Source organism: Podarcis tiliguerta (assembly GCF_965153285.1).
Source record: "Podarcis tiliguerta genome assembly, chromosome: 9".
NCBI classification, from domain to species: domain Eukaryota; kingdom Metazoa; phylum Chordata; class Lepidosauria; order Squamata; family Lacertidae; genus Podarcis; species Podarcis tiliguerta.
The window spans coordinates 56613196-56634827 of NC_139542.1; the positions used below are offsets into that span (position 1 = coordinate 56613196).

Below are 21632 nucleotides of genomic sequence, written 5' to 3' on the forward strand. Positions count from 1 at the left end.
AATGAGTAAAGGTTAAGGTAAAGGGACGCCTGACCATTAGGTCCAGTCATGACCAACTCTGGGGTTGCGGCACTCGTCTCGCTTTATTGGCCGAGGGGGCTGGCGTACAGCTTCTGGGTCATGTGGCCAGCATGACTAAGCCGCTTCTGGCGAACCAGAGCAGTGCACGGAAACGCCGTTTACCTTCCCGCTAGAGCAGTACCTATTTATCTACTTGCACTTTGACGTGCTTTTGAACTGCTAGGTTGGCAGGAGCAGGGACCGAGCAACGGGAGTTCACCCCGTCGCAGGGATTCGAACCACCGACCTTCTGATCCACCAAGTCCTAGGCGCTGTGGTTTAACCCACAGCACCACCCATGACAGCAAATGGGAGTATCTTGGCATACATTGTCTAGTGTGAACCAGGGCTTTTGTGTGTACTTGAGTAGGCACTGCCTATGTGATCTGTTTTTCCATTTTTCTCAGAGTATGGATTGCTTAGCAATGTGTTAGTTACTGTGAAAATAGTCAGAAAATTCATTTCAGTGTGCTTTCAGCCTGCCTGAAAGATATCTGAAATGTCTGGACCCGGGCCACAACTTTGGTTCTTCTTTGTACTCAGGCACAAATGGGTGTCATTATGTTATGAAATCTTTACACAATGTGTATAAACCATGATTTCTCAAGCAATCCATATAATCATCTTCCTTGCTTTTCTGTAACATAAAGCCAAGAAGTCTATCAACATTCAGTTTATGCAGAAACGCAGCAATTTTGTGATCAGAGACAGTAAGACAATTTATATCTTATATCTTTATATCTTATTTGAATGAGGTTTGAGGTATAAGCTTTTACTTTCCTTCATACTGTGAAATATAATATACTCTCAGTTACAAGTGATCGCCAAAGAAGAAGAAAAAGACTCTCTTGTCATTTATTATTTTTAGCTTATTTCTTTTGTGTAAATAGCAGCTGATAGGGACATAAATCAATTATTTTTTTTGAAGAAAACATTTCTGACAGCTAGATGCTAAAGTTATGAAGTGCCATTAATCATTACTGTGCTCTGGCTATTGAAGCAAAGAATTCCCCAAATCTGCACACCTTACTCTGATCTCTGTTAAGTGGGACTGCGGAGGTTCCTTCTATGTCTAGTGTTAAGGGCTTTATAGAGTAATCATAACACTTTGAACTTGGCCCAGTAACAAAAGCAGTAAGTGCAGATTTCTGACCAGAGATGTTATATGCTGATGGGGTCTTGTGTATGAACCATAGAAGCCAACTCCTAAGGGCTTCTGAGGTGGGCATTGTCATTCAAATGGTGTGCATGTGCCATGTCATGTGATCGATTATGCAAGGTGGAGCTTACCTGCTCCCCCAATATTTTATTCAAGTTGGCGCCCCTGGTATGAACTCTAAAGGTGCAGAGGGCCACACATCAACAACTGAGATCGGCAACAGCAAACTACGGCTTCAATCCTGCACCATTTTACCAGAGAGTAATTCCCATTGGACTCACTGGGAGCTGTACCTGTGTGTAGGATTGCGCTGTCGGTCAAATAAATGAGAATAATTTCTACAGAGTGGGGAAAGTTCCTGTGAGGCAATCCAGTTGCTTATTGTAATCTAATGCAGACATCAGTGCTGTAACTGCTGCTGGGAAAGGGTGAGCCTTCAGACCGCTTTAGAAAAATACTCAAGCTTGTCGCCATTTTTTTTAAAGAAACACAAATCTTGTTAATCTGAGGAGAGCTTTAAGAAATTCACTGAACTCTAGTTGTCAATAAACTTACAGAGAGAGCAGTGGCGTAGCATGGGTTGCCAGAGCCCAGGGCTGCATGGAGGGGGGGTAGGGTCGGAAGGAGGGAGGGAAACATATGGAGTACGCATGCACATTCAACTGCTTAATGGGGTCTGTGTCACCCAGGAGATTGCAGCTGTAGAGCTAAGAAAAGAAGACTCATTCCATTGTCTGGAGAGATCCAGTGGCATCGCAAGGGGGGGGGGTGACAAGAAGGCAGCCATGAGTAGAGGAACCTGCCACATTCCGTATGGTGCTTGAGCAGCGGCGGCAAAGCACTATGTACAGCGCATGTGCGGCGTCGCTACATACAGCACATGCATCGTACGTACATTGCCGCTGCACATGCGCCCTACGTAGCGACGCTGTGCACGCATCGTACGTAGTGGCGCCACGCATGCGCAACCGGCGGTTTGCCCTGCCCCAGGTGTCAGTTAGCCTTTGTTCGTCCCTAGAGAGATCACTTCCTAGTTCACATGGAGAAACTGTTTTCAACGGAGCCCAGTGACAGAAGCATGAAGCTGTATTGAGGCAGCACTGGATGTTGAAATTTTGTGTCCCTAACAATTTTGTGGCCCTGTGGCCTCCCCACACTACGCCATTGGGTGAGAGTGATCAACCTAAGCCCCGGGGCTGAATGTGGCCTTCCAGGCCTCCCCACCTGGTCCTTGGACCTGTCCCCAGGCCACACACCTGTCTTGGGCTGCTTCACAGCCCAAATGATTTTTGCCAGGCTGGAATGTGTTCCTGAACTCTGATAATGCCTCTTGCTTATCTAGATATAGAGATGTACATGTGTGTAGAATATAAGGTAAAGGTAAAGGGACCCCTGACCATTAGGTCCAGTCATGACCAACTCTGGGGTTGCAATGCTCATCTCGCTTTATTGGCCAAGGGAGGCGGCGTACAGCTTCCGGGTCATGTGGCCAGCATGACTAAGCTGTTTCTGGCGAACCAGAGCAGCGCACGGAAACGCCGTTTACCTTCCCGCCGGAGTGGTACCTATTTATCTACTTGCACTTGCTTTCGAACTGCTAGGTTGGCAGGAGCAGGGACCGAGCATCGGGAGCTCACCCCGTCGCGGGGATTCGAACCACCGACCTTCTGATTGGCAAGTCCTAGGCTCTGTGGTTTAACCCACAGCGCCACCCATGTCCCCCTGTGTAGAATATAGTACCCTGTAAAAAATGTCCATCTGTGGAAGATGGCCCAGCAGGGAATGTGGTACTTGGGTTGATAAAGGTTCCCCGTGGCCTAAGGCCTCAAAGCCTCCTTCGCTTCTCCAGGGCTTCTGAAGTGAAAGAGCTCCAAGAGAACTATTGACATCATGCCTGCTCCAGAGGGTCTTGGACCATGGGCTGTGCACAGGTGGAGCACAGAATGGGCAGAAAAGAGAGCAGGAGGAAGTCGGTCAAAGAAGGGTGTGGGAGCAGGACTGGAAGAAGAGAGGTGAGGTGAAGCAGCAGAATAAGGATTCTGAAGAGTGCAACTTGAAATCAAGAATGCCAGTGGCGTAGCGTGGGTTGTCAGCACCCGGGGCAAGGCAAGTAATTTGCGCCCCCTAACCCGTGGATTTGCGCCCCCTAACCCATGGATTTGCGCCCCCTAACCCATGGATTTGCGTCCCCTAACCCATCGATTTGCGCCCCCTAACCCCCAGATGTTGCGCCCGGTGCGGCCGGCCCCCCCTGCACCCCCCACGCTACGCCACTGAAGAATGCAATGACTGCACATATAAAAACACTGGGCCTGTAATTGGCTAGATGCAGCCCTTGGATAGCAGGACTCTATTTCCCCCCCCACAATATTTTATTAATGATTTTCCACAATTATCACAAAAATGACCTAACAAAACACACAACAAAGAAAAACAGATTATACTACAATAAACTAAACACACAAAAAAATATTTCTTCAAATACCTAATTCTCATTACATTGATAGCTGACTTCCTCGAGTCCCCTCTAAATGAATTTCCTTATATCACCTGTATAGCAGTTCTCCAAATTCATATTTCTACTAATATTAACTCCTTTCATTTACTAACCTCTTCTCCTTTATTAATTTTCTATTCCTTAGTATTTACTACCACATATTCTTATTCTACCCCTAAGCCTATTTATTATTTCCAAGAATTTTCTATTTATCTTGGAAAGCAGGACTCTAAATCTGACCTGCTAGACCAGATTATAATGCTTCTGGCTGTTGCTTCAGGGAGGTCCCAAAACAATTTCCTCCTTCTGCCTCAGCAGGACTATTAATTGTGATCCAGAACTTACTGAGGTGAATCAACACTTGGATCCTTGTCCAAAGTCCTGACTTTGCCTCAGTTTCCACTATCTTACTTGGGCCTTCACCTCCTTTTAGTGATGAAAATTGAAATGGATCAGGACATTCAAGAATTATGAGCTGCAAAGTTTCTCATTGTGAGCTTGGTAATTTTTCCTCCCACAGGTTACTTGTTACCTTTTTAGCCCGGTAATTATGGGGTTTAGTGCCGTTACCAGGAAGAAGACACCCTAAGTATGATTAAACTTCAACAGTTCTAACTCCTGAGTAATAATTATCACAATACTGCATCCAAAGCTAAACTCACCTTTGTCTGAGAACATGTCTGCAGTGTTCATCAAAAGGTCTGCCAAGAAGGTCAGTTTTTCATAGACAAAGATATGAACCTGGCATTCTACAAACACAGATGGGTACAAATGCTTTTAACTTTGAGAAGTTATCAACACATGAGAAAACAAATGTCTTCTAAGACTGGATTCATACAGGATACTGCTAAAAATGTTGCATGATTTGAGTGATTGAGACCGTTTTTTACTTTAATGGTACGGTTCAAGCCTTGAGATATAAGAAGCTGAAGAGCAGAAGAGTAGGTAAAGGTCCAGTCGTGACCGACTCTGGGGTTGTGGAGCTCATCTCGCTTTAGTGGCCAAGGGAGCCGGCGTACAGCTTCCGGGTCATGTAGCCAGCATGACTAAGCCGCTTCTGGCGAACCAGAGCAGCGCACGGAAACGCCGTTTACCTTCCCGCTGGAGCGATACCTATTTATCTACTTGCACTTTGATGTGCTTTCGAACTGCTAGGTTGGCAGGAGCAGGGACTGAGCAATGGGAGCTCACCCTGTCCCGGGGATTCGAACTGCCAACCTTCTGATTGGCAAGTCCTAGGCTCTGTAGTTTAACCCACAGCGCCACCCATGTCCCTAGAAGAGTAGGTGCTATATAATTTTTATATAGTTTCCAGCAGACTTTTTATATAGTTTCAAGAAAATAGTTTCAAGAAGGCTAACAAAAAATCTCTGTAATAAAATGTTTAAAGTATATAGAAGAGTAGGTGCTATATATTTTAAACATTTTATTACAGAGATTTTTTGTTAGTCTTCTTGAAACTATTTTAGCTTCTCCCAGCATCCCCTGGTGTATTTCCATATGCCCTTTGATTTCGGCAAGCAGCAAATCCAGTTCACCACAAACGAAGCAACATGTTATATTGATGTGCTGTATGTGGCTTGTGTTATAGAGTCACATAGACAACATCAGACAAATGCCTGCTTTCACTGAAAATTGGTGTGGGGTTGGGAGGGGTGGATGGAATGAGAAAAAAGGAATGGGGAGGGAGAAGGGTGGTGGTGGTAGTAGTAGTAGGGAACGAGTCCAATGGGACTTCCTTGTGAGTAAATATGCATATGCACCATTGCACAAGGACAAGGCAAAGGCCGTTCCCCCATGAAAGGGCAGCCGAGTGTTTTCAAGGAGGTGAGAGAGGTGAAATCACATACATGAGATGGCATCAAAACTACCCCAACCTCACAGTGAGTCAGTTTACCAGATGATAATAGCTGCTACTGGGTGGGTGCGATGGGAACCTTTGGTCCTCAGAATGCCATTGGATTCCAGCATGCAACATCTCTGGCTGTAGGCCATGCTGGCTGGGGCTGATAGGAATTGGAACCCAACAACATCCGAAAAGCCAGAAGTTCCCTTCGTCGCCTCATTGCCTGAGGACCTGTTAGCAACACAGCTGCCTCAGTTTGTGATGAGCCAGCTCGCCACAGACTGCAAGCGGCCATTTGAGCAACTTCAAGAAGACTCGGCTCGGAAGGTGTAACAGGTAACTGGCCTAAGATTGCTCCACAAAATGTTATTTGAGGATGCCAGCTTGAAGATAGCTCCAAGCAGCAAGTGGAGGACCTGCCAGCCGCTGTTAGGAAACAGGAGCTCAGGAAGGTTTCTACATTTCCTCTTTTCTTCACCTATGTCTCTATTATGCTGTGAAAACTAACATATATGTCTTAGATATATCTTAAGCTGCTTCTTTCTTTCAGCCTTGGATTCTTTTTCTTACCACCACCCCCTTTCTGACACTGAGGAAAATACACAATGGATCGTGAATATTTAATCGTTCCTCTCATTTTACAGGTTTTAGTTTAAAGGTAACCATAGCACACGCCTGCATCCATTATTAATTGCTGAACAGCTCTGCCGCTTCTTCGGACTCCACTTTCCTGTCGATGTTCGCTTCATATGAGCGGTGGCGCCGTCAGTGGAAAACAACTTTGATATTGTTTTAAGTGTGAGAATCTGGCAAATGCGATGACAACCTAGACCAGTAGGATGTAAGCGGCTGATTTCGGCGGATGGGACAATGTTTAAGAGCGACAGCAAGGGCGAGGGCGAGAGGCAGCTGAGGAAAGTCCGATTCCGGGTCGCTTCTTCTCACAGCGGGAGAGTGCTCAAGGAGGTGTACGCCGACGGGGAGACCTCTGACTCATTGGATTCCGAGTGCACCAGCAGCTCGGAAACAGACCCAAACAGCAGGCTGAGTGAATCGGACGGGCCGCACAACGGAAACCTTGGGTTGGAGTGGGATGAGAACGAGAAGGTGGGCGATGACATGCTCATTTTCGTGAGAGCTGCCAAAGAGAGAGGATTTGGCACCAAAAGAGTCAACATCCTCAGCAAAAATGGCACCGTTCGAGGAGTCAAGCACAAAGTCAGTGCTGGTCAAGCCCTCTTTGACAATTTAACAAAGGTATTTGAGGTAAGTGAAACGGCTTTGCTCCTAGTCTACAGCCTCTGTCTGTCTCCACTTTCAAATTATCCCAAAGCACGCGCCATATTTTTGTCTATGTATGCTCTACAGTCAGAGTTCATAACAACATCCCAGAGATTAATGCCTAAAGTGAGAGCTCCTTTTGATCTAGAGGTCAGCCTTTGATATCTTTGCAACAAAAGCAAGAAATAAAAATAAAAATTGACATTACCGGAAGCCTGCAGACTAGATCGTGCCCCCCAAAAACCTCAAAGGGGAACACTCTAAAGGTCTCTGGAAAGATCTTCACCACATGTTGTATTAAATATTCTTTTCAAGCACTTTGGTGGTATGTAGTTAGTCCTGCTCAGGTGATCAAAATAAATATGTGGTGACTCAAATAGTGTAAGGGTACTGGGGTGAACTCCCAGGCTTTGCTCCAAAAGCCCTCATGTCATGGGGAGAATTCTAACCATGTTGACTAGAATTCTCCCCACGATCAGGAACTGTACAATCGAGACTCCAGATTGCAGAAATTATTCTAAACATGTTCAGTGGAACTCTGTGAGAATCTCCTCCCAGTCCTTCATGCACGATACCTGAAAGGTCAGGTCAGGTCAAAAGGGGGCGGGGCCACTGCACATGGGAATGCTGGGAGTGGGACAGGCAATGTAGAGTTTAAATGATGCTCCCTTTGGAAGATGCCATCTGAAATAGACTGCTGTTCATCATTTCATTTAAAAATTGGCTTTGTCAAAAATATTTCCTTTTTATATCAGGTTCTGATGTGGTTCATCAGTCCTGTTTTTAATGATCAATTTCAATATTGTAAAAACATGCTTCTCACAGCAATGACATTATTATCATCTAGCACTACAACTGATCTCTCTTATAATCCTCTAAGGTAGACTAGCATTATTATGTAACAGTGGATATGGGGAGCAGAGCCAATAGTTTGTAACTTGCCTAAAGATTATCTAGTTGGGTCCTAGCAAAGGCAAAAATTGAACTGCGGACTTTTGGGTTTGTAGCTGTGCCACTATGCAATTTGAGATTTAAAGTGAAAAAGACCAGTGCATACTTGTCTGCAAGATTTTTCTTACATGTAGGAATTTTGTCGTGTTTGAAGTGCTCCTTGATGGTGAAGAATACGAATTCTCAAGGGAGATTTCTTCCTTCCTTCTTGATCAACCTGTTCTGGATTTTAGCCCTAGCCCTGGTGATATCCAACTTGAATTAACCCCTGAAAACCATTGTTGGTTTTTACAAGCAGGAGTTAGATGATCTAGCCTCAGTCAAGCACTTTTCAGACTTACCCTTTTAATGGGATGATTAAATACATGCCTAAAGGTGCAATCCTCTGCGCATTTACCTTTCCTTTCTTCTGAGTAGACATACAGGCAATTGCATTGTCACCTTCTGCCACTGAAGTCCAGAGGACTTAAATATTCCGAGGACTGGCTGAAACATGTCCATCCTACCTAATGGCGGGTTGTATCTGGTGCTGTTGCACACCTGACACAAAGGTTACCATCAGTGGAACAGGGAGGAAAGAAACTTTTGGTGATTCACCCTTTCTACTACAGACTAAAGGTAAAGGTAAAGGTACCCCTGCCCATACGGGCCAGTCTTCACAGACTCTAGGGTTGTGCGCCCATCTCACTCAAAGAGGCCGGGGGCCAGCGCTGTCCGAAGACACTTCCAGGTCACGTGGCCAGCGTGACAACGCTGCTCTGGCGAGCCAGAGCCGCACACGGAAAGCCCTTTACCTTCCCGCTAATAAGCGGTCCCTATTTATCTACTTGCACCCGGGAGTGCTTTCGAACTGCTAGGTTGGCAGGCGCTGGGACCGAACAGTGGGAGCGCACCCCGCCACGGGGATTCGAACCGCCGACCTTGCGATCGGCAAGCCCTAGGCGCTGAGGCTTTAACCCACAGCGCCACCCGCGTCCCACTACTACAGACTATCGCCTCCCTAAATCTGCTCCAGACGGTTGGGGGACCCTCCAGAGTAAATTTAGGGGGCTGCAGGTGGGAGGGGACACCACTGAAAATTACTTCTCTCCCTGCTCTGCTACTGGAGGCCCTACGATCTCTGTTGAATACAACCCAGTAATTCCTGGTGAGATATACTAAGGTTGCAAATAAATTATTAATCCCTCTTATCACCCTTTCCTTCTGGTGATTTTCAGGTTGAAAATAATGAATGCTCTTTGCATGTCATATTAAGTCTTGAAATGATTACGTATGTGAAGCATTAATTTTGGACTTCTGAAAACGGATTAAGAATGGAAATGTCTCATTACAGCATAGTCATATGATATAATTTTAACAGCTTTAGGCAACTGTTTGCATCTTTACATCTTCCTTATGTAAAAAATGCATACTTGCAAACTCCCACCAACTTGTCGAACCAAGAATGTTAACTTTGATAATGAATAATGGACACACAAAAACACTTTAGTAGAGGGGAAATGAAAACTGAGTTAGAGCTCTCTGTCTTAATAAGACCCTCTTCTCACTAGCTGCAGGAAAGGGTTAAATTGCTTCATTTGAATTTTTCCCCATTCTGAGTACTTAGGCTGCAACCTTCTTTGTACAATAAATTTCAGGACTCTTAGAGAAAGAAGCCAATTGAATTCAATACATGTCTACTCAGAAGTAAGTCAGCTGAGTATGGTGATGTGTGATTATAGCCTAAATGTATGGTTTCTTGATATAAAATCCTAATATTTGTATACTGAGGAAATAGAAAAATATATCTAAAAATATCAATTTTTAACTAATTATATTTTTCTAAGTCTCATTTTCAGCCTTTAAATGTTGAGTATTATTTGGCTCATTTTATTTACATAGTTACAATATTATATACCATTAATTAAGTGGAGTGCAATGAGAAATATATTGAAACAGTATAAAATTCAACACACACATATATGCATGCAAACTATATAGCACATCAAAAACCCCAAACACAGGGCTGTTTGCTTTGCAGGGAAAGCTTGAGTAAATGAGAAAATTTGCAACAACTATAACTTAGTACAGAAGATATGCGTCCAGTGTTCAAAAGGAGAGAATTCCATAAGATAGGTGCTGCTAAACAGAATGCCATGATGAAGGTTGATGGGCAGACGTCCCACAGCAGAATTTCTGGTCAAATGTAGTGGTCAGGCAGGGGGTGCAGTAGACCAGGCTATAGAAGCCCCCTCAAAGTTGATAGGCGTCTTGTGATTGATTATGTGGGGTAGGTCTTACTTGGGCTCCTCCAATATTTTGTTCAAGTTGGCACCCCTGGACCAGACAGTTCCTCACGAAGCAATAATAATAATTTATTATTTATACCCTGCCCATCTGGCTGGGTTTCCCCAGCCGCTCTGGGCGGCTTCCAAGCGAATATTAAAAACACAATACAGCATTAAGCATTAAAATTTCCCTAAACAGGGCTGCCTTCAGATGTCTTTTAAAAGTAAGATAGTTGCTTATTTCCTTGACATCTGATGGGAGGGCGTTCCACAGGGCAGGCACCACTACCAAGAAGCCCTCTGCCTGGTTCCCTGTAACCTCACTTCTCGCAATGAGGGAACCCCAGAAGGCCCTTGGTGCTGGACCTCAGTATCTGGGCAGAATGATGGAGGTGGAGATGCTCCTTCAGGTATACTGGTCCGAGGCTGTTTAGGGCTTTAAAGGTCAGCACCAACACTTTGAATTGTGCTTGAAAACATACTGGGAGTCAATGCACGTCTCTCAGGACCGGTGTTATATGGTCTCAGCAGCCACTCCCAGTCACCAGTCTAGCTGCCGCATTCTGGATTAATTGCAGTTTCCTAAGCTACCTCATTGACTCTGTTAATAGTGACATGTAACAAGGAGTGACCTGGGATGAATATATGAATTCCATTCTGCATCAAAAGACAAATGCAGCCACTTTATTAAGTGGAACCAGAATGAGCACTGCAGTGTGAATGTGCATCAGGATGCACAGCACATCAGCTGCATTCCTAAAATATATATGCAATAAAATTAAGTGGGTGAGTGGATGTGGTCTTGATACCCAACTATTCACATAGAATTCAAAGCAGACAACTGCACAGAGAGGCAACTCACAGCTTAGGAGGAATCACTATGTAATATGCAACACTTTCACAATTCAAATAGGATCAAATAAAGGATCAAACAACTTTGGATTGTGCAAGTGGTTCCCAAACCTATGTTCTCTGAGGTTTTTCCTGCTGCCTCCGCTTGAAGACCTTGCAGGGTTTGTAACCAGCTCATTAGCTCAGGGGTTCATCTACTCAACATCTAGGCTAGGGCAATCTTCTGAAGGGGATTGAGGGGACTGTGAGAGAAGCAGAAAGATAGTATGTGGGGCATTTTTAGTTTCTGGTGGTAGGAGAAAGCCACCTCAGATAGCTGGTTTTGAGTTGGTTCTCTGTTGTGACTCTGCATTTCAACAGCTAGCCAACACATAGTCTTTATAAAGTAAATCTACTTGGAGGATCTACTGGCAGTGGTGTAGCATGGGTTGCCAGTGCCAGGGGCTGTGCAGAGGAGGGTGGATGGGTAGAGGGAAACAGATGGAGTACGCATGCGCATTCAACTGTCTAAAAGCGTCCACGTCACTCAGGAGAGCACGGCTATAGAGATAAGAAAAGAAGAGTCATTCTGTTGCCTGGAGAGGTTACTTCCTGGTTCGCATGAAGAAGCCATTTTCAACAGAGCCCAGCAACTGAAGTGTGCAGCTGTATTGAGGCAGCACTGGGTGTTGAAATTTTGTGCCCCCAAACAATTTTGCTCCTGAGGCAACCGCCCCTCTGCCCCCCAAACTATGCCACTGTCTACTGCAGAGTCCTATCAGCAATACACATGTAAGACATATTCCTCAACAAGTGGTTTGAACCTATGCACAGAGCTAAGATGGCTCTGCTGTCACAGAGGTCTGTGAGTGGGACAAGGCTGCAATAGTTTTCCATAATCTGTCTTCAGCTTCTTGTTTTCTCCGCCGAATTTTCCCCAGCTCATTGACAGTCCAAGTACCCAGCTGATGGCAGGATCAAGTGATGTGACTTGGATGTGTAAAGCAGACACCATAAATTAGTCTGAGCTTTCATATCTATTGCCTTCAATGTCTCTCAGAGGTGATACTTTTCAACAGAGGAAGTCAACACATTCTGCTGAGAGCCATGAAATGATGAATACACACGTGCAAATCAACCCAATTATATGATGCTCTTTTCTCTAAAGTAATGAACAGAGAGCATTCGTCACATAACCTTTGAACAATATTTATGGAATAAAGTAGTCATCTGATTTCAGAAGCCCAGGGGGAAAAAATATCACACCTAACATCTGAACCACCCAGTCAGAAAGATATTGATTTCTGATCCTCTGTCATAAAGCTGCCAAAAATATGTCCTCAATGGGGAACTTGGATAATAGATGGGAAACTTCAGAGAGCCAAATGTGGCCTTCAAAGCCTTCCAACCTGGCCCTCAGGGCTCTCCCCTGTGAAACTCCCTTTTCTTAGATTACACCCCTCACTGGTTCTGCTTTGCATCCTCTTGGAGTGTTTTTGCCTGGTTGGTATGTGTCTTTGAACTCTAATAATGTGTCTTAAAAAGTAGAGACATCACCTTGCCGACAAAGGTCTGTATAGTTAAAGCTGTGGTTTTCCCAGTAGTGATGTATGGAAGTGAGAGCTGGACCATAAAGAAGGCTGATTGCCAAAGAATTGATGCTTTTGAATTATGGTGCTGGAGGAGACTCTTGAGAGTCCCATGGACTGCAAGAAGATCAAACCTCTCCATTCTTAAGGAAATCAGTCCTGAGTGTTCACTGGAAGGACAGATCGTGAAGCTGAGGCTCCAATACTTTGGCCACCTCATGAGAAGAGAAGACTCCCTGGAAAATACCCTGATGTTGGGAAAGATTGAGGGCACAAGGAGAAGGGACGACAGAGGATGAGATGGTTTGACAGTGTTGTCGAAGCTACCAACATGAGTTTGACCAAACTGCGGGAGGCAGTGGAAGACAGGAGTGTCTGGTGTGCTCTGGTCCAGGGGGTCACGAAGAGTCAGACATGACTAAACAACAACAACAACAATGTCTCTTACTTGTTTGGATGGAGGATAAAGAGGTGTGTGTGTGTATGTGTGTGTGTGTGTGTGTGTGTGTGTGTGTAGAAACTAGTCTCTTGTATAAAGGTAAAAATTTGAATATGTTGCCCCGCCTCCTTTTGCTTCTGGCCACGACTAGCATGTGTCCCCCAGAATGCTGCCCAGAGGAGAATGAGACCCTCAGACTGAAGGGAAAAAAAGTTCCCCAACCCGTCCTAGATTTAACTGAAACCGTTTCTCTTAAATAGGATCTCTTGGGCCTAACACTGCTTCAAAATTCTCTCTTACTAAAAAAGGTCCACACAGTTGACCTACTTACAAATTCTCTTTTCAACTAAAAACACGAGGAAGCTATTTAAGATAGGAGAAGGCGACAAAAGGCAGAGTTGGGCTGCATTAGCAGGTCATTTAAAAGGTAAAAGGTAAAGGGACCCCTGACCATTAGGTCCAGTCGTGCCCAACTCTGGGGTTGCTCTGCGGCGCTCAAGGGAGCTGACGTACAGCTTCCGGGTCATGTGGCCAGCATGACTAAGCCGCTTCTGGCAAACCAGAGCAGTAGTGTGTTGTTGTTGTTTTGTTGTTTAGTCGTGTCTGACTCTTCGTGACCCCATGGACCAGAGTACGCCAGGCACTCCTGTCTTCCACTGCCTCCTGCAGTTTGGTCAAACTCATGCTGGTAGCTTCGAGAACACTGTCCAACCATCTCGTCCTCTTTTGTCCCCTTCTCCTTGTGCCCTCCATCTTTCCCAGCATCAGGGTCTTTTCCAGGGAGTCTTCTCTTCTCATGAGGTGGCCAAAGTATTGGAGCCTCAGTTTCAGGATCTGTCCTTTCAGTGAGCACTCAGGGCTGATTTCCCTAAGAATGGATTGGTTTGATTTTCTTGCAGTCCATGGGACTCTCAAGAGTCTCCTTCAGCACCAGAATTCAAATCAGTAGTGTACTGAGGAGCTAAATGGTTTCTAATAGGGATGGCACAAATATATACACAAAAGCATGGAAAATAGATTCTTGCGGGGGATGGAGAGGGTCTGCATAACTTTCATGCCCTTTCAAATGGTCAATTTTGGCTCAAAAATAATTTGGCACGCCACCAGCTTGCACTCTGCTTTTCCACAAAGCAGATGTGCCAGGACTAGAGCCTTCAATATTCCAAGAAGGCAATGCTACTGCTGCCCCATGGGGGTTTTATTTATCCCTCCCGACTTGCCTTTTGATTGCTGCTGGTGTCTGGTGTGGAAAAAGTTGCTATGGCAACCCCTCCCCCCTCATCTTCTTTTGCTTGCTTCAATGAGAAGGGAAATGCAGTTGCCATGACAACATCTTTCCACATCCTCCAGGCAAAGCAGCTAGAAGAAAAGGTGACGTAGCAATTTCATTGGTGGCCCCTTTCTGTGGGCTTTTGTACCTTTGGGACTGAGAATGAGGGGTTCTGAGTGTCGCCTGGCTTGCCATGCTAAACCAAAGGCGTGCTGGGCTAGAGTTAAACACTATCTTTCTGAAACCTGGAGAGGCCTTCTCTTCCAATGGACGGACTGCTTGGAATTTAGAAATCTGAATTCAAATCTCAGTTGAGTTGACTAGACTAGTCAGCTCTTGCCAAAACACTGCTTTTTAACCACTGTTCCCCTTCCTTCGCATGAAAATAATAGTGACCTTGCTTATCTTTTTTTAAAAATACATTAGTTGCAAATATAACAGAATGAAATAAAAAGAGAGGATTAATGTCAGCTCACCGTACAGAAAGGATGAGCCATCACTCCTAACTGAAATATTTATTTTTTTAATTAAAAAATTGTCCAGTAGCACCTTAGAGACCAACTAATGTTCTGGGTATAAGCTTTCGTGTGCATGCACACTTCTTCAGATACCAGAAGAATCTGAAGTATCTAAAGAAGTGTGTATGCACATGAAACCTTATACTCAGAACAAACTTAGTTGGTCTCTAAGGCGCTACTGGACAATTTTTTAATTTTTTAATTTATTTTGACTGTCAGACCAACACGGCTACCTACCTGAATCTATTTTTTTTATTGATTTATTAAATTTGTATACTTCCCTTCAATCCATAGATTTCAGGGCAGTTTACTATATATTTGGATGTCTGAATTGATAACAAAACAAGGTTGATGATGGTATACTCAAATGCAGAGATATATATATATTCAAAAGCAGATAGAGCAGGAAGATTTCAGACAATAGTAATAGATGGTGGGTGTTTATTCTTCCATCCTCAAAGTATCAGTCTCTAAAGGCTCGCAGGGTCCACTTTCATTGTTAGTCTCCCACATTGCAGGAACATCATTAAAAAACCTGCGAATATCTGCAAATATAAAGAGTTTTTCCAAAACAAAATTAATTTCTGACTAGAAGGAAGACAACACAGGACACACCTGCACCACATGCCTCAAAGAAGTATTATCAGCCTTACATCACCAGCAACTATCTGAACCAGCCCATTCCTTCCTAGGTGGACTGGGGTCCAATATACTTGAAACATCCATTTTCAGAATTTGAACCATTAAAAGTAGTTGCTTGAAAACCTTGTGAAGCATTCGGATGGAGCCTTGTAGATTATTCAGTCAGGCATTGAGGCTGGAACCTTAACCATGTCTACTCAGAAGTAGGTCCCATCAAATTCTTACCGCCAGGTAAATGTGGTTAGGATTTTGGTCGCAATCCAGGTCATGTAGGAGAACAGCAAGCTATATTTCAGAAAGGGAAGAATCAACATTTGGCAAGAACCTGCTTTTGTACTCAAGCAAAGCCAACTTATGAAAAAGATGCATCATCTGAGAACATCTTTTTTCGAAATACATCCTAATGACAATTGTGGTTTTTATCAACTTCAGAAAAAAAGGACCCCTGACCATTAGGTCCAGTCATGACTGACTCTGGGGTTGCGGCACTCATCTCGCTTTATTGGCCGAGGGAGCCGGCGTACAGCTTCCGGGTCATGTGGCCAGCATGGCTAAGCCGCTTCTGGTGAACCAGAGCAGCACATGGAAATGCTATTTACCTTCCCGCCGGAGTGGTGCCTATTTATCTACTTGCACTTTGATGTGCTTTTGAACTGCTAGGTTGGCAAGAGCAGGGACCGAGCAACGGGAGCTCACCCCGCCGCAGGGATTCAAACTGCCGACCTTCTGATTGGCAAGCCCTAGGCTCTGTGGTTTAACCCACAGCACCACCTGCGTCCCCTCATCGACTGCAGAAGGAGCAGGCAATTTTAACAATTTGGGGCAATGAAATTTGTGCTTTTGGCATGTGTACCTCTCAGCAAGAGTGCATACAAGTGGGCTGTAAGTAGGGATGGAAGGAGAAAGGTGATTCGGTTCACATTTAAAGGCAAAGCTATATAACCTGCATGTTCCAAAGCAATGAATCAAAACACAGCTTCCCGTTGGAATTCACACTTCTCTGAATTTTGCAGTTCTGTTCCCCAGCCAAGTAAAATGTACAAAAACTTGCATATATTAGGGTAAAGTGTGCATAGAAATGCACACATTCATGAAAATAACATAAAATGCATTGAATTAGGGGGGAACGGCTTGAAAAAAAATGTGTACGTTTGTCAAAAACGCACAGGAAAATGTGTTTATCGGGAGACATTGGCACTAAAACGCTTGCAATTTTTCGTGAAGATTTTTTTAAAATTTCAAATTGTTACAGAAATGTGCAGCAATGGAGAGAAAATTAAATTGGAAGATTTGTTCCCCTAGCTGAAGCTCCCATGGATACTGGCTCTTTGTGGCTCTTCCTGTGACTCTTGCAGGACACTTTGGGTGTGAGGTGTCAACATCCTCTCTTGACAGCTCCTGATCAAGGCTTCCTGATACCAGATCTTGTGTGAGCTGAGCGCAGCTAACTTGAGCTGACTTTCATAAGTGAAACGGAATCAACTGACCAGTGCAAGTTCTACAGATATCAGCAGGAACACAGGAAACCTACCCCGGGATATATTAAACCCTAAAGTTATGAAAATGCTTGCCACTTGTATAAGGAGCTTAGTAATCTTAGTCAAGCGCAACCCACCCAAAAAAGATTTGCTTCTATATAGTCCGCATGTTTCCTGACGTATGTGCAGTATTTTATAAGCTGAGGGATGCTAATGCTCTTTTTATAGACGTACAGGCATGGATTCAGTGTTATCTGAAGGCCAGTTGAGCAATCAGAGAGAGATGATGGAATCTAGACACATACAAAAAATGCTGTGAAAATGCTTTTTTTTTAAAAAAGCGCATATATATATACACACACACACACATATACAGTGGTACCTCGGGTTAAGTACTTAATTTGTTCCGGAGGTCCGTTCTTAACCTGAAACTGTTCTTAACCTGAGGTACCACTTTAGCTAATTGGGCCTCCCGCTGCCGCCGGAGCACGATTTCTGTTCTCATCCTGAACTAAAGTTCTTAACCCGAGGTACTATTTCTGGGTTAGTGGAGTCTGTAACCTGAAGTGTCTGTAACCTGAAGCATATGTAACCCAAGGTACCACTGTATGTGTGTGTGTGTGTGTGTGTGTGTGTGTATAAATTAATTTTCAAATTACAAAAATCCAACATGCACCATATTATATTATAATATTATATTATATTATATTATATTATATTATATTATATTATATTATATTATATTATATTATATTATATTATATTATATTATATTATATTATATTATATTATATTATATTACCAAACACCAATACCACTTCAAATAGAAATCAATTACATGGCCTATTATAAATTTTGTGCGGCTTCCCCCGTGCCGTGCTTCAAGGTCTGAATATATTGAATTTGCCGTAAGCTCACTATCGCCACCTAGTGTCACATTTGTACAATGCACGTAAAACGTTATATTTGCAGCTGTATAGCTGAGTCCGTGAGGTGAAGTGTAACAGTTGCTCTAGCGGAAGCTTGTAGTGCAACAGCCTGTGCACAGAAAGTATTGGGGCTATAGCAGGCTGTTGTGCAGCCAGACATAGGAACCATACTGGCTTCTTGAGCCTTCTTTTTTTTAAAAAGCCACTAGAACTAGACTAGACTAAAAGCTAGAAGCTAGAACTAGACTAGAACATAGCTAGGTGACTTTAAACTAATGTGATGTTGAATTCCTTCCTGAGAGTGGACTTCATTACATTTCCTACTTTTTTAATACAGAGACATTAACCGACTATTAGCATCGGTTTAGTTCTGCTTCTATACAAATTGCTCTGTGAATTGTAAGCACAGGACCATGCTGCTGCTGCATAGCACACTGAATATTAAACAATGTCTAAGCAGATGTTATACAGTGATACCTTGGTTCTCAAACTTAATCCGTTCCGGAAGTCTGTTCCAAAACCAAAGCGTTCCAAAACCAAGGTGCACTTTCCCATAGAAAGTAATGCAAAATGGATTAATCCATTCCAGACTTTTAAAACAACCCCTAAAACAGCAATTTTACATGAATTTTTCTATCTAATGAGACCATTGACCCATAACATGAAAGCAATAAGCAATGTACTGCAGTCACACAATCAATCAATTAATCAGTAGCTGAACAGGGTTCCACATAGTCACAAAAACAAAAAAACAAAAAGCAGCAAAAACAAAAACGCTAATAAATAACAAAAACAGACTTCAGCGTAACACTCAAATTGAAAGTGTGGCACTCAAAATGGAGCGCATTTGACTTCCGGAAAAAGTTTGCAAACTGGAACACTTACTTCCGGGTTTGCATTGTTTGGGTTCCACGTTGTTTGGGTACCAAGACGTTTGAGAACCAAGAATCCACTGTATTACCATTCAGAGAAACATTGTTAAGTTTTGCATTCTTTGGATTCTCTCTCTCTCTCTTTTGCTGGACGGTATTATTAAGAGGGCGATGCGGGTGGCACTGTGGGTTAAACCACAGAGCCTAGGACTTGTGGATCAGAAGGTCAGCGGTTCGAATCCCCGAGACGGGGTGAGCTCCCATTGCTCGGTCCCTGCTCCTGCCAACCTAGCAGTTCGAAAGCACCTCAAAGTGCAAGTAGATAAATAGGTGTACCGCTCCAGCAGGAAGGTAAACGGCGTTTCCGTGCGCTGCTCTGGTTCACCAGAAGCGGCTTAGTCATGCTAGTCACATGACCCAGAAGCTGTACGCCGGCTCCCTCGGCCAATAAAGCGAGATGAGCGCCGCAACCCCAGAGTCAGTCACGACTGGACCTAATGGTCAGGGGTCCCTTTACCTTTTTATTATTAAGAGGGAGGCATAAAGACAGTAGCATAGATGATATATGTAAGAGGAACAATTAGAACTTGCTTATGAACAAACAAAAACTCAGAGTTGGGCAGTGATACGGAATATTCAGGCATATAGGACTGACCATTTCATTCTGATCCTCCCCTTTATTGCTAGTAAGCAACAGGAAAGGACTGTGAATCATGGTACCATCGCTCCATCTTCTGATAACCAATCCTCTGGATATAGCAACCTTGCTTCCAAATGTAGCTTGTGGTGTAGCTTTGCTGCCTTGCAGGCTCTTAGAAGAAATTGCAAGGCAAATCTTTTTCATTTGTCCTTTAATACAGTGGTACCTTGGGTTACATACGCTTCAGGTTACAGACTCCGCTAACCCAGAAATAGTACCTCGGGTTAAGAACTTAGCTTCAGGATGAGAACAGAAATCGTGCTCCGGCAGTGCGGCAGCAGCAGAAGGCCCCATTAGCTAAAGTGGTGCTTCAGGTTAAGAACAGTTTCAGGTTAAGAACGGACCTCCAGAGCAAATTAAGTTCTTAACCCGAGGTACCACTGTATTGCTGACTGCTGACCCTCCCCATCTTAGCTGTGGTTTGCATTGTTAGTAAAAAATATTGAAAGCTGGCTTGTTAGTTTTCTTCTTCTTCTTCTAGGTCGGTCTATATTTTGCGATTGATTCCATGTTTTATTATTTTATTCTTTAAGTAGATTTTAAAGCACAGATTAGATGGCCATCTGTTCTGTATGATCTAGTTGAGATTCCTGCATTTCAGGGGGTTGGACTAGATGACCCCCCGACGGGATTCTTTTCCGACTCTACCATTCTATGATTCTGTGATTCATTTCTCTGCTTTTGTTTCCTTCACGGCACATTTCAACACTTTCTTAGTGAAATGTTTTTTTTGAAAAAAAGTGGCGGGGGGAAGACAAATTAAGCAATAGGTTCAGGAAAAGGAGCCATGGAATACTTCATAGTTTCTCCCCTCCGAAAATCAACTGAAGAGGTCGTTGCAAACCTCGTGAGGAAGATGCTTATTTCACACCTGACAGGAAAGATGACAAAAAGCCATCTGGATAGCTAGCCTATGCAGTAGAAGGCATTTTAACACCATCACTCTGGAAACTAAAGGGATATTTCCACCTGTATTTTCAGAGAAAGATGCCAACCGCATCATGAAAAAATAATGTCGTGAGCGTGTGTAAGATTTGCTGTTATCTGTTTCTTTACTAAGAACTTGCTCTCAAAACTGGCTCATAAATAGAATAGGACTGTAACGGTCTCCTCGCCCCCTGCTTTGACATATGAAAGGCAGAAATATTCATGCTGGGAAAACCTGTTTCATTGCTGCCTAGCATATGACTGTTTAAAAGACCACAAGCTCTGCTGGAGGTGGTGCTGGGAGGGGGCGGGGAAGGGAAGGTTGGCAACTCTGGGATTTCCACACAAAACCGTGTGCAACACACAAGAGCACAACTCATGATGGCAAGACAGGAAGTCGTTTCCTTATCCATGACAACATGTTTGCTTGGGAATGAACTCATTGGAATCCTTTCCTGGAAGGGAAGAAACAAGGCTCGTCCTTAATTTGGAATATTTATTTGGGTGTCTTACAAGTGGTTAAAGGGACGCAGGTAACAATGTGGTCTAAACCACAGAGCCTAGGACTTGCCAATCAGAAGGTCGGCGGTTCGAATCCCCACGATGGGGTGAGCTCCCGTTGCTTGGTCCCAGCTCCTGCCAACCTAGCAGTTCGAAAGCACGTCAAAGTAGATAAATAGGTACCGCTCCGGCGGGAAGGTAAACGGCGTTTCTGTGCACTGTTCTGGTTTGCCAGAAGTGGCTTAGTCATGCTGGCCACATGACCCGGAAGCTGTATGCCGGCTCCGTTGGCCAATAAAGCGAGATGAGCGCCGCAACCCCAGAGTCTGCCACGACTGGACCTAATGTTCAGGGGTCCCTTTACCTTTACCTTTAATAATGCAGTCCAAAATAATCTTGATTTATTACTGTACTGTAACCACTGAGCCTCTTGGGCTTGCCGATCAGAAGGTTGGCGGTTCGAATCCCCACGATGGGGTGAGCTCCCGTTGCTTGGTCCCAGCTCCTGCCAACCTAGCAGATCGAAAGCACGTCAAAGTGCAAGTAGATAAATAGGTACCGCTCCAGCGGGAAGGTAAACGGCGTTTCCGTGCATGGCTCTGGTTTGCCAGAAGCAGCTTAGTCATGCTGGCCACATGACCCGGAAGCTGTATGCTGGCTCCGTCGGCCAATAAAACGAGATGAGCGCCACAACCCCAGAGTCGGCCACGACTGGACCTAATGTTCAGGGGTCCCTTTACCTTTACCTTTAATAATGCAGTCCAAAATAATCTTGATTTATTACTGTACTGTAACCACTGAGCCTCTTGGGCTTGCCGATCAGAAGGTTGGCGGTTCGAATCCCCACGATGGGATGAGCTCCCGTTGCTCGGTCC

General features: G+C 44.2%; 2 protein-coding genes across 2 annotated transcripts in view; both read left to right on the top strand.

Annotated features, from left to right (window-relative positions):
- LOC310685552 (uncharacterized protein) overlaps positions 1-21632 on the top strand; it is a 945613-nt gene that overhangs the window by 68776 nt on the left and 855205 nt on the right. The gene's annotated exons all lie outside the window — the stretch shown is intronic.
- The window catches only part of GRXCR1 (glutaredoxin and cysteine rich domain containing 1), a 54444-nt gene continuing 38614 nt past the window's right edge, over positions 5803-21632 (top strand). The window contains exons 1-2 of the mRNA XM_083458462.1: positions 5803-5898; positions 6207-6828. Coding sequence (XP_083314588.1) covers positions 6433-6828 — 396 coding nt within the window. The 5' untranslated portion in view covers positions 5803-5898; positions 6207-6432. The remainder of the gene's footprint in view (positions 5899-6206; positions 6829-21632) is intronic.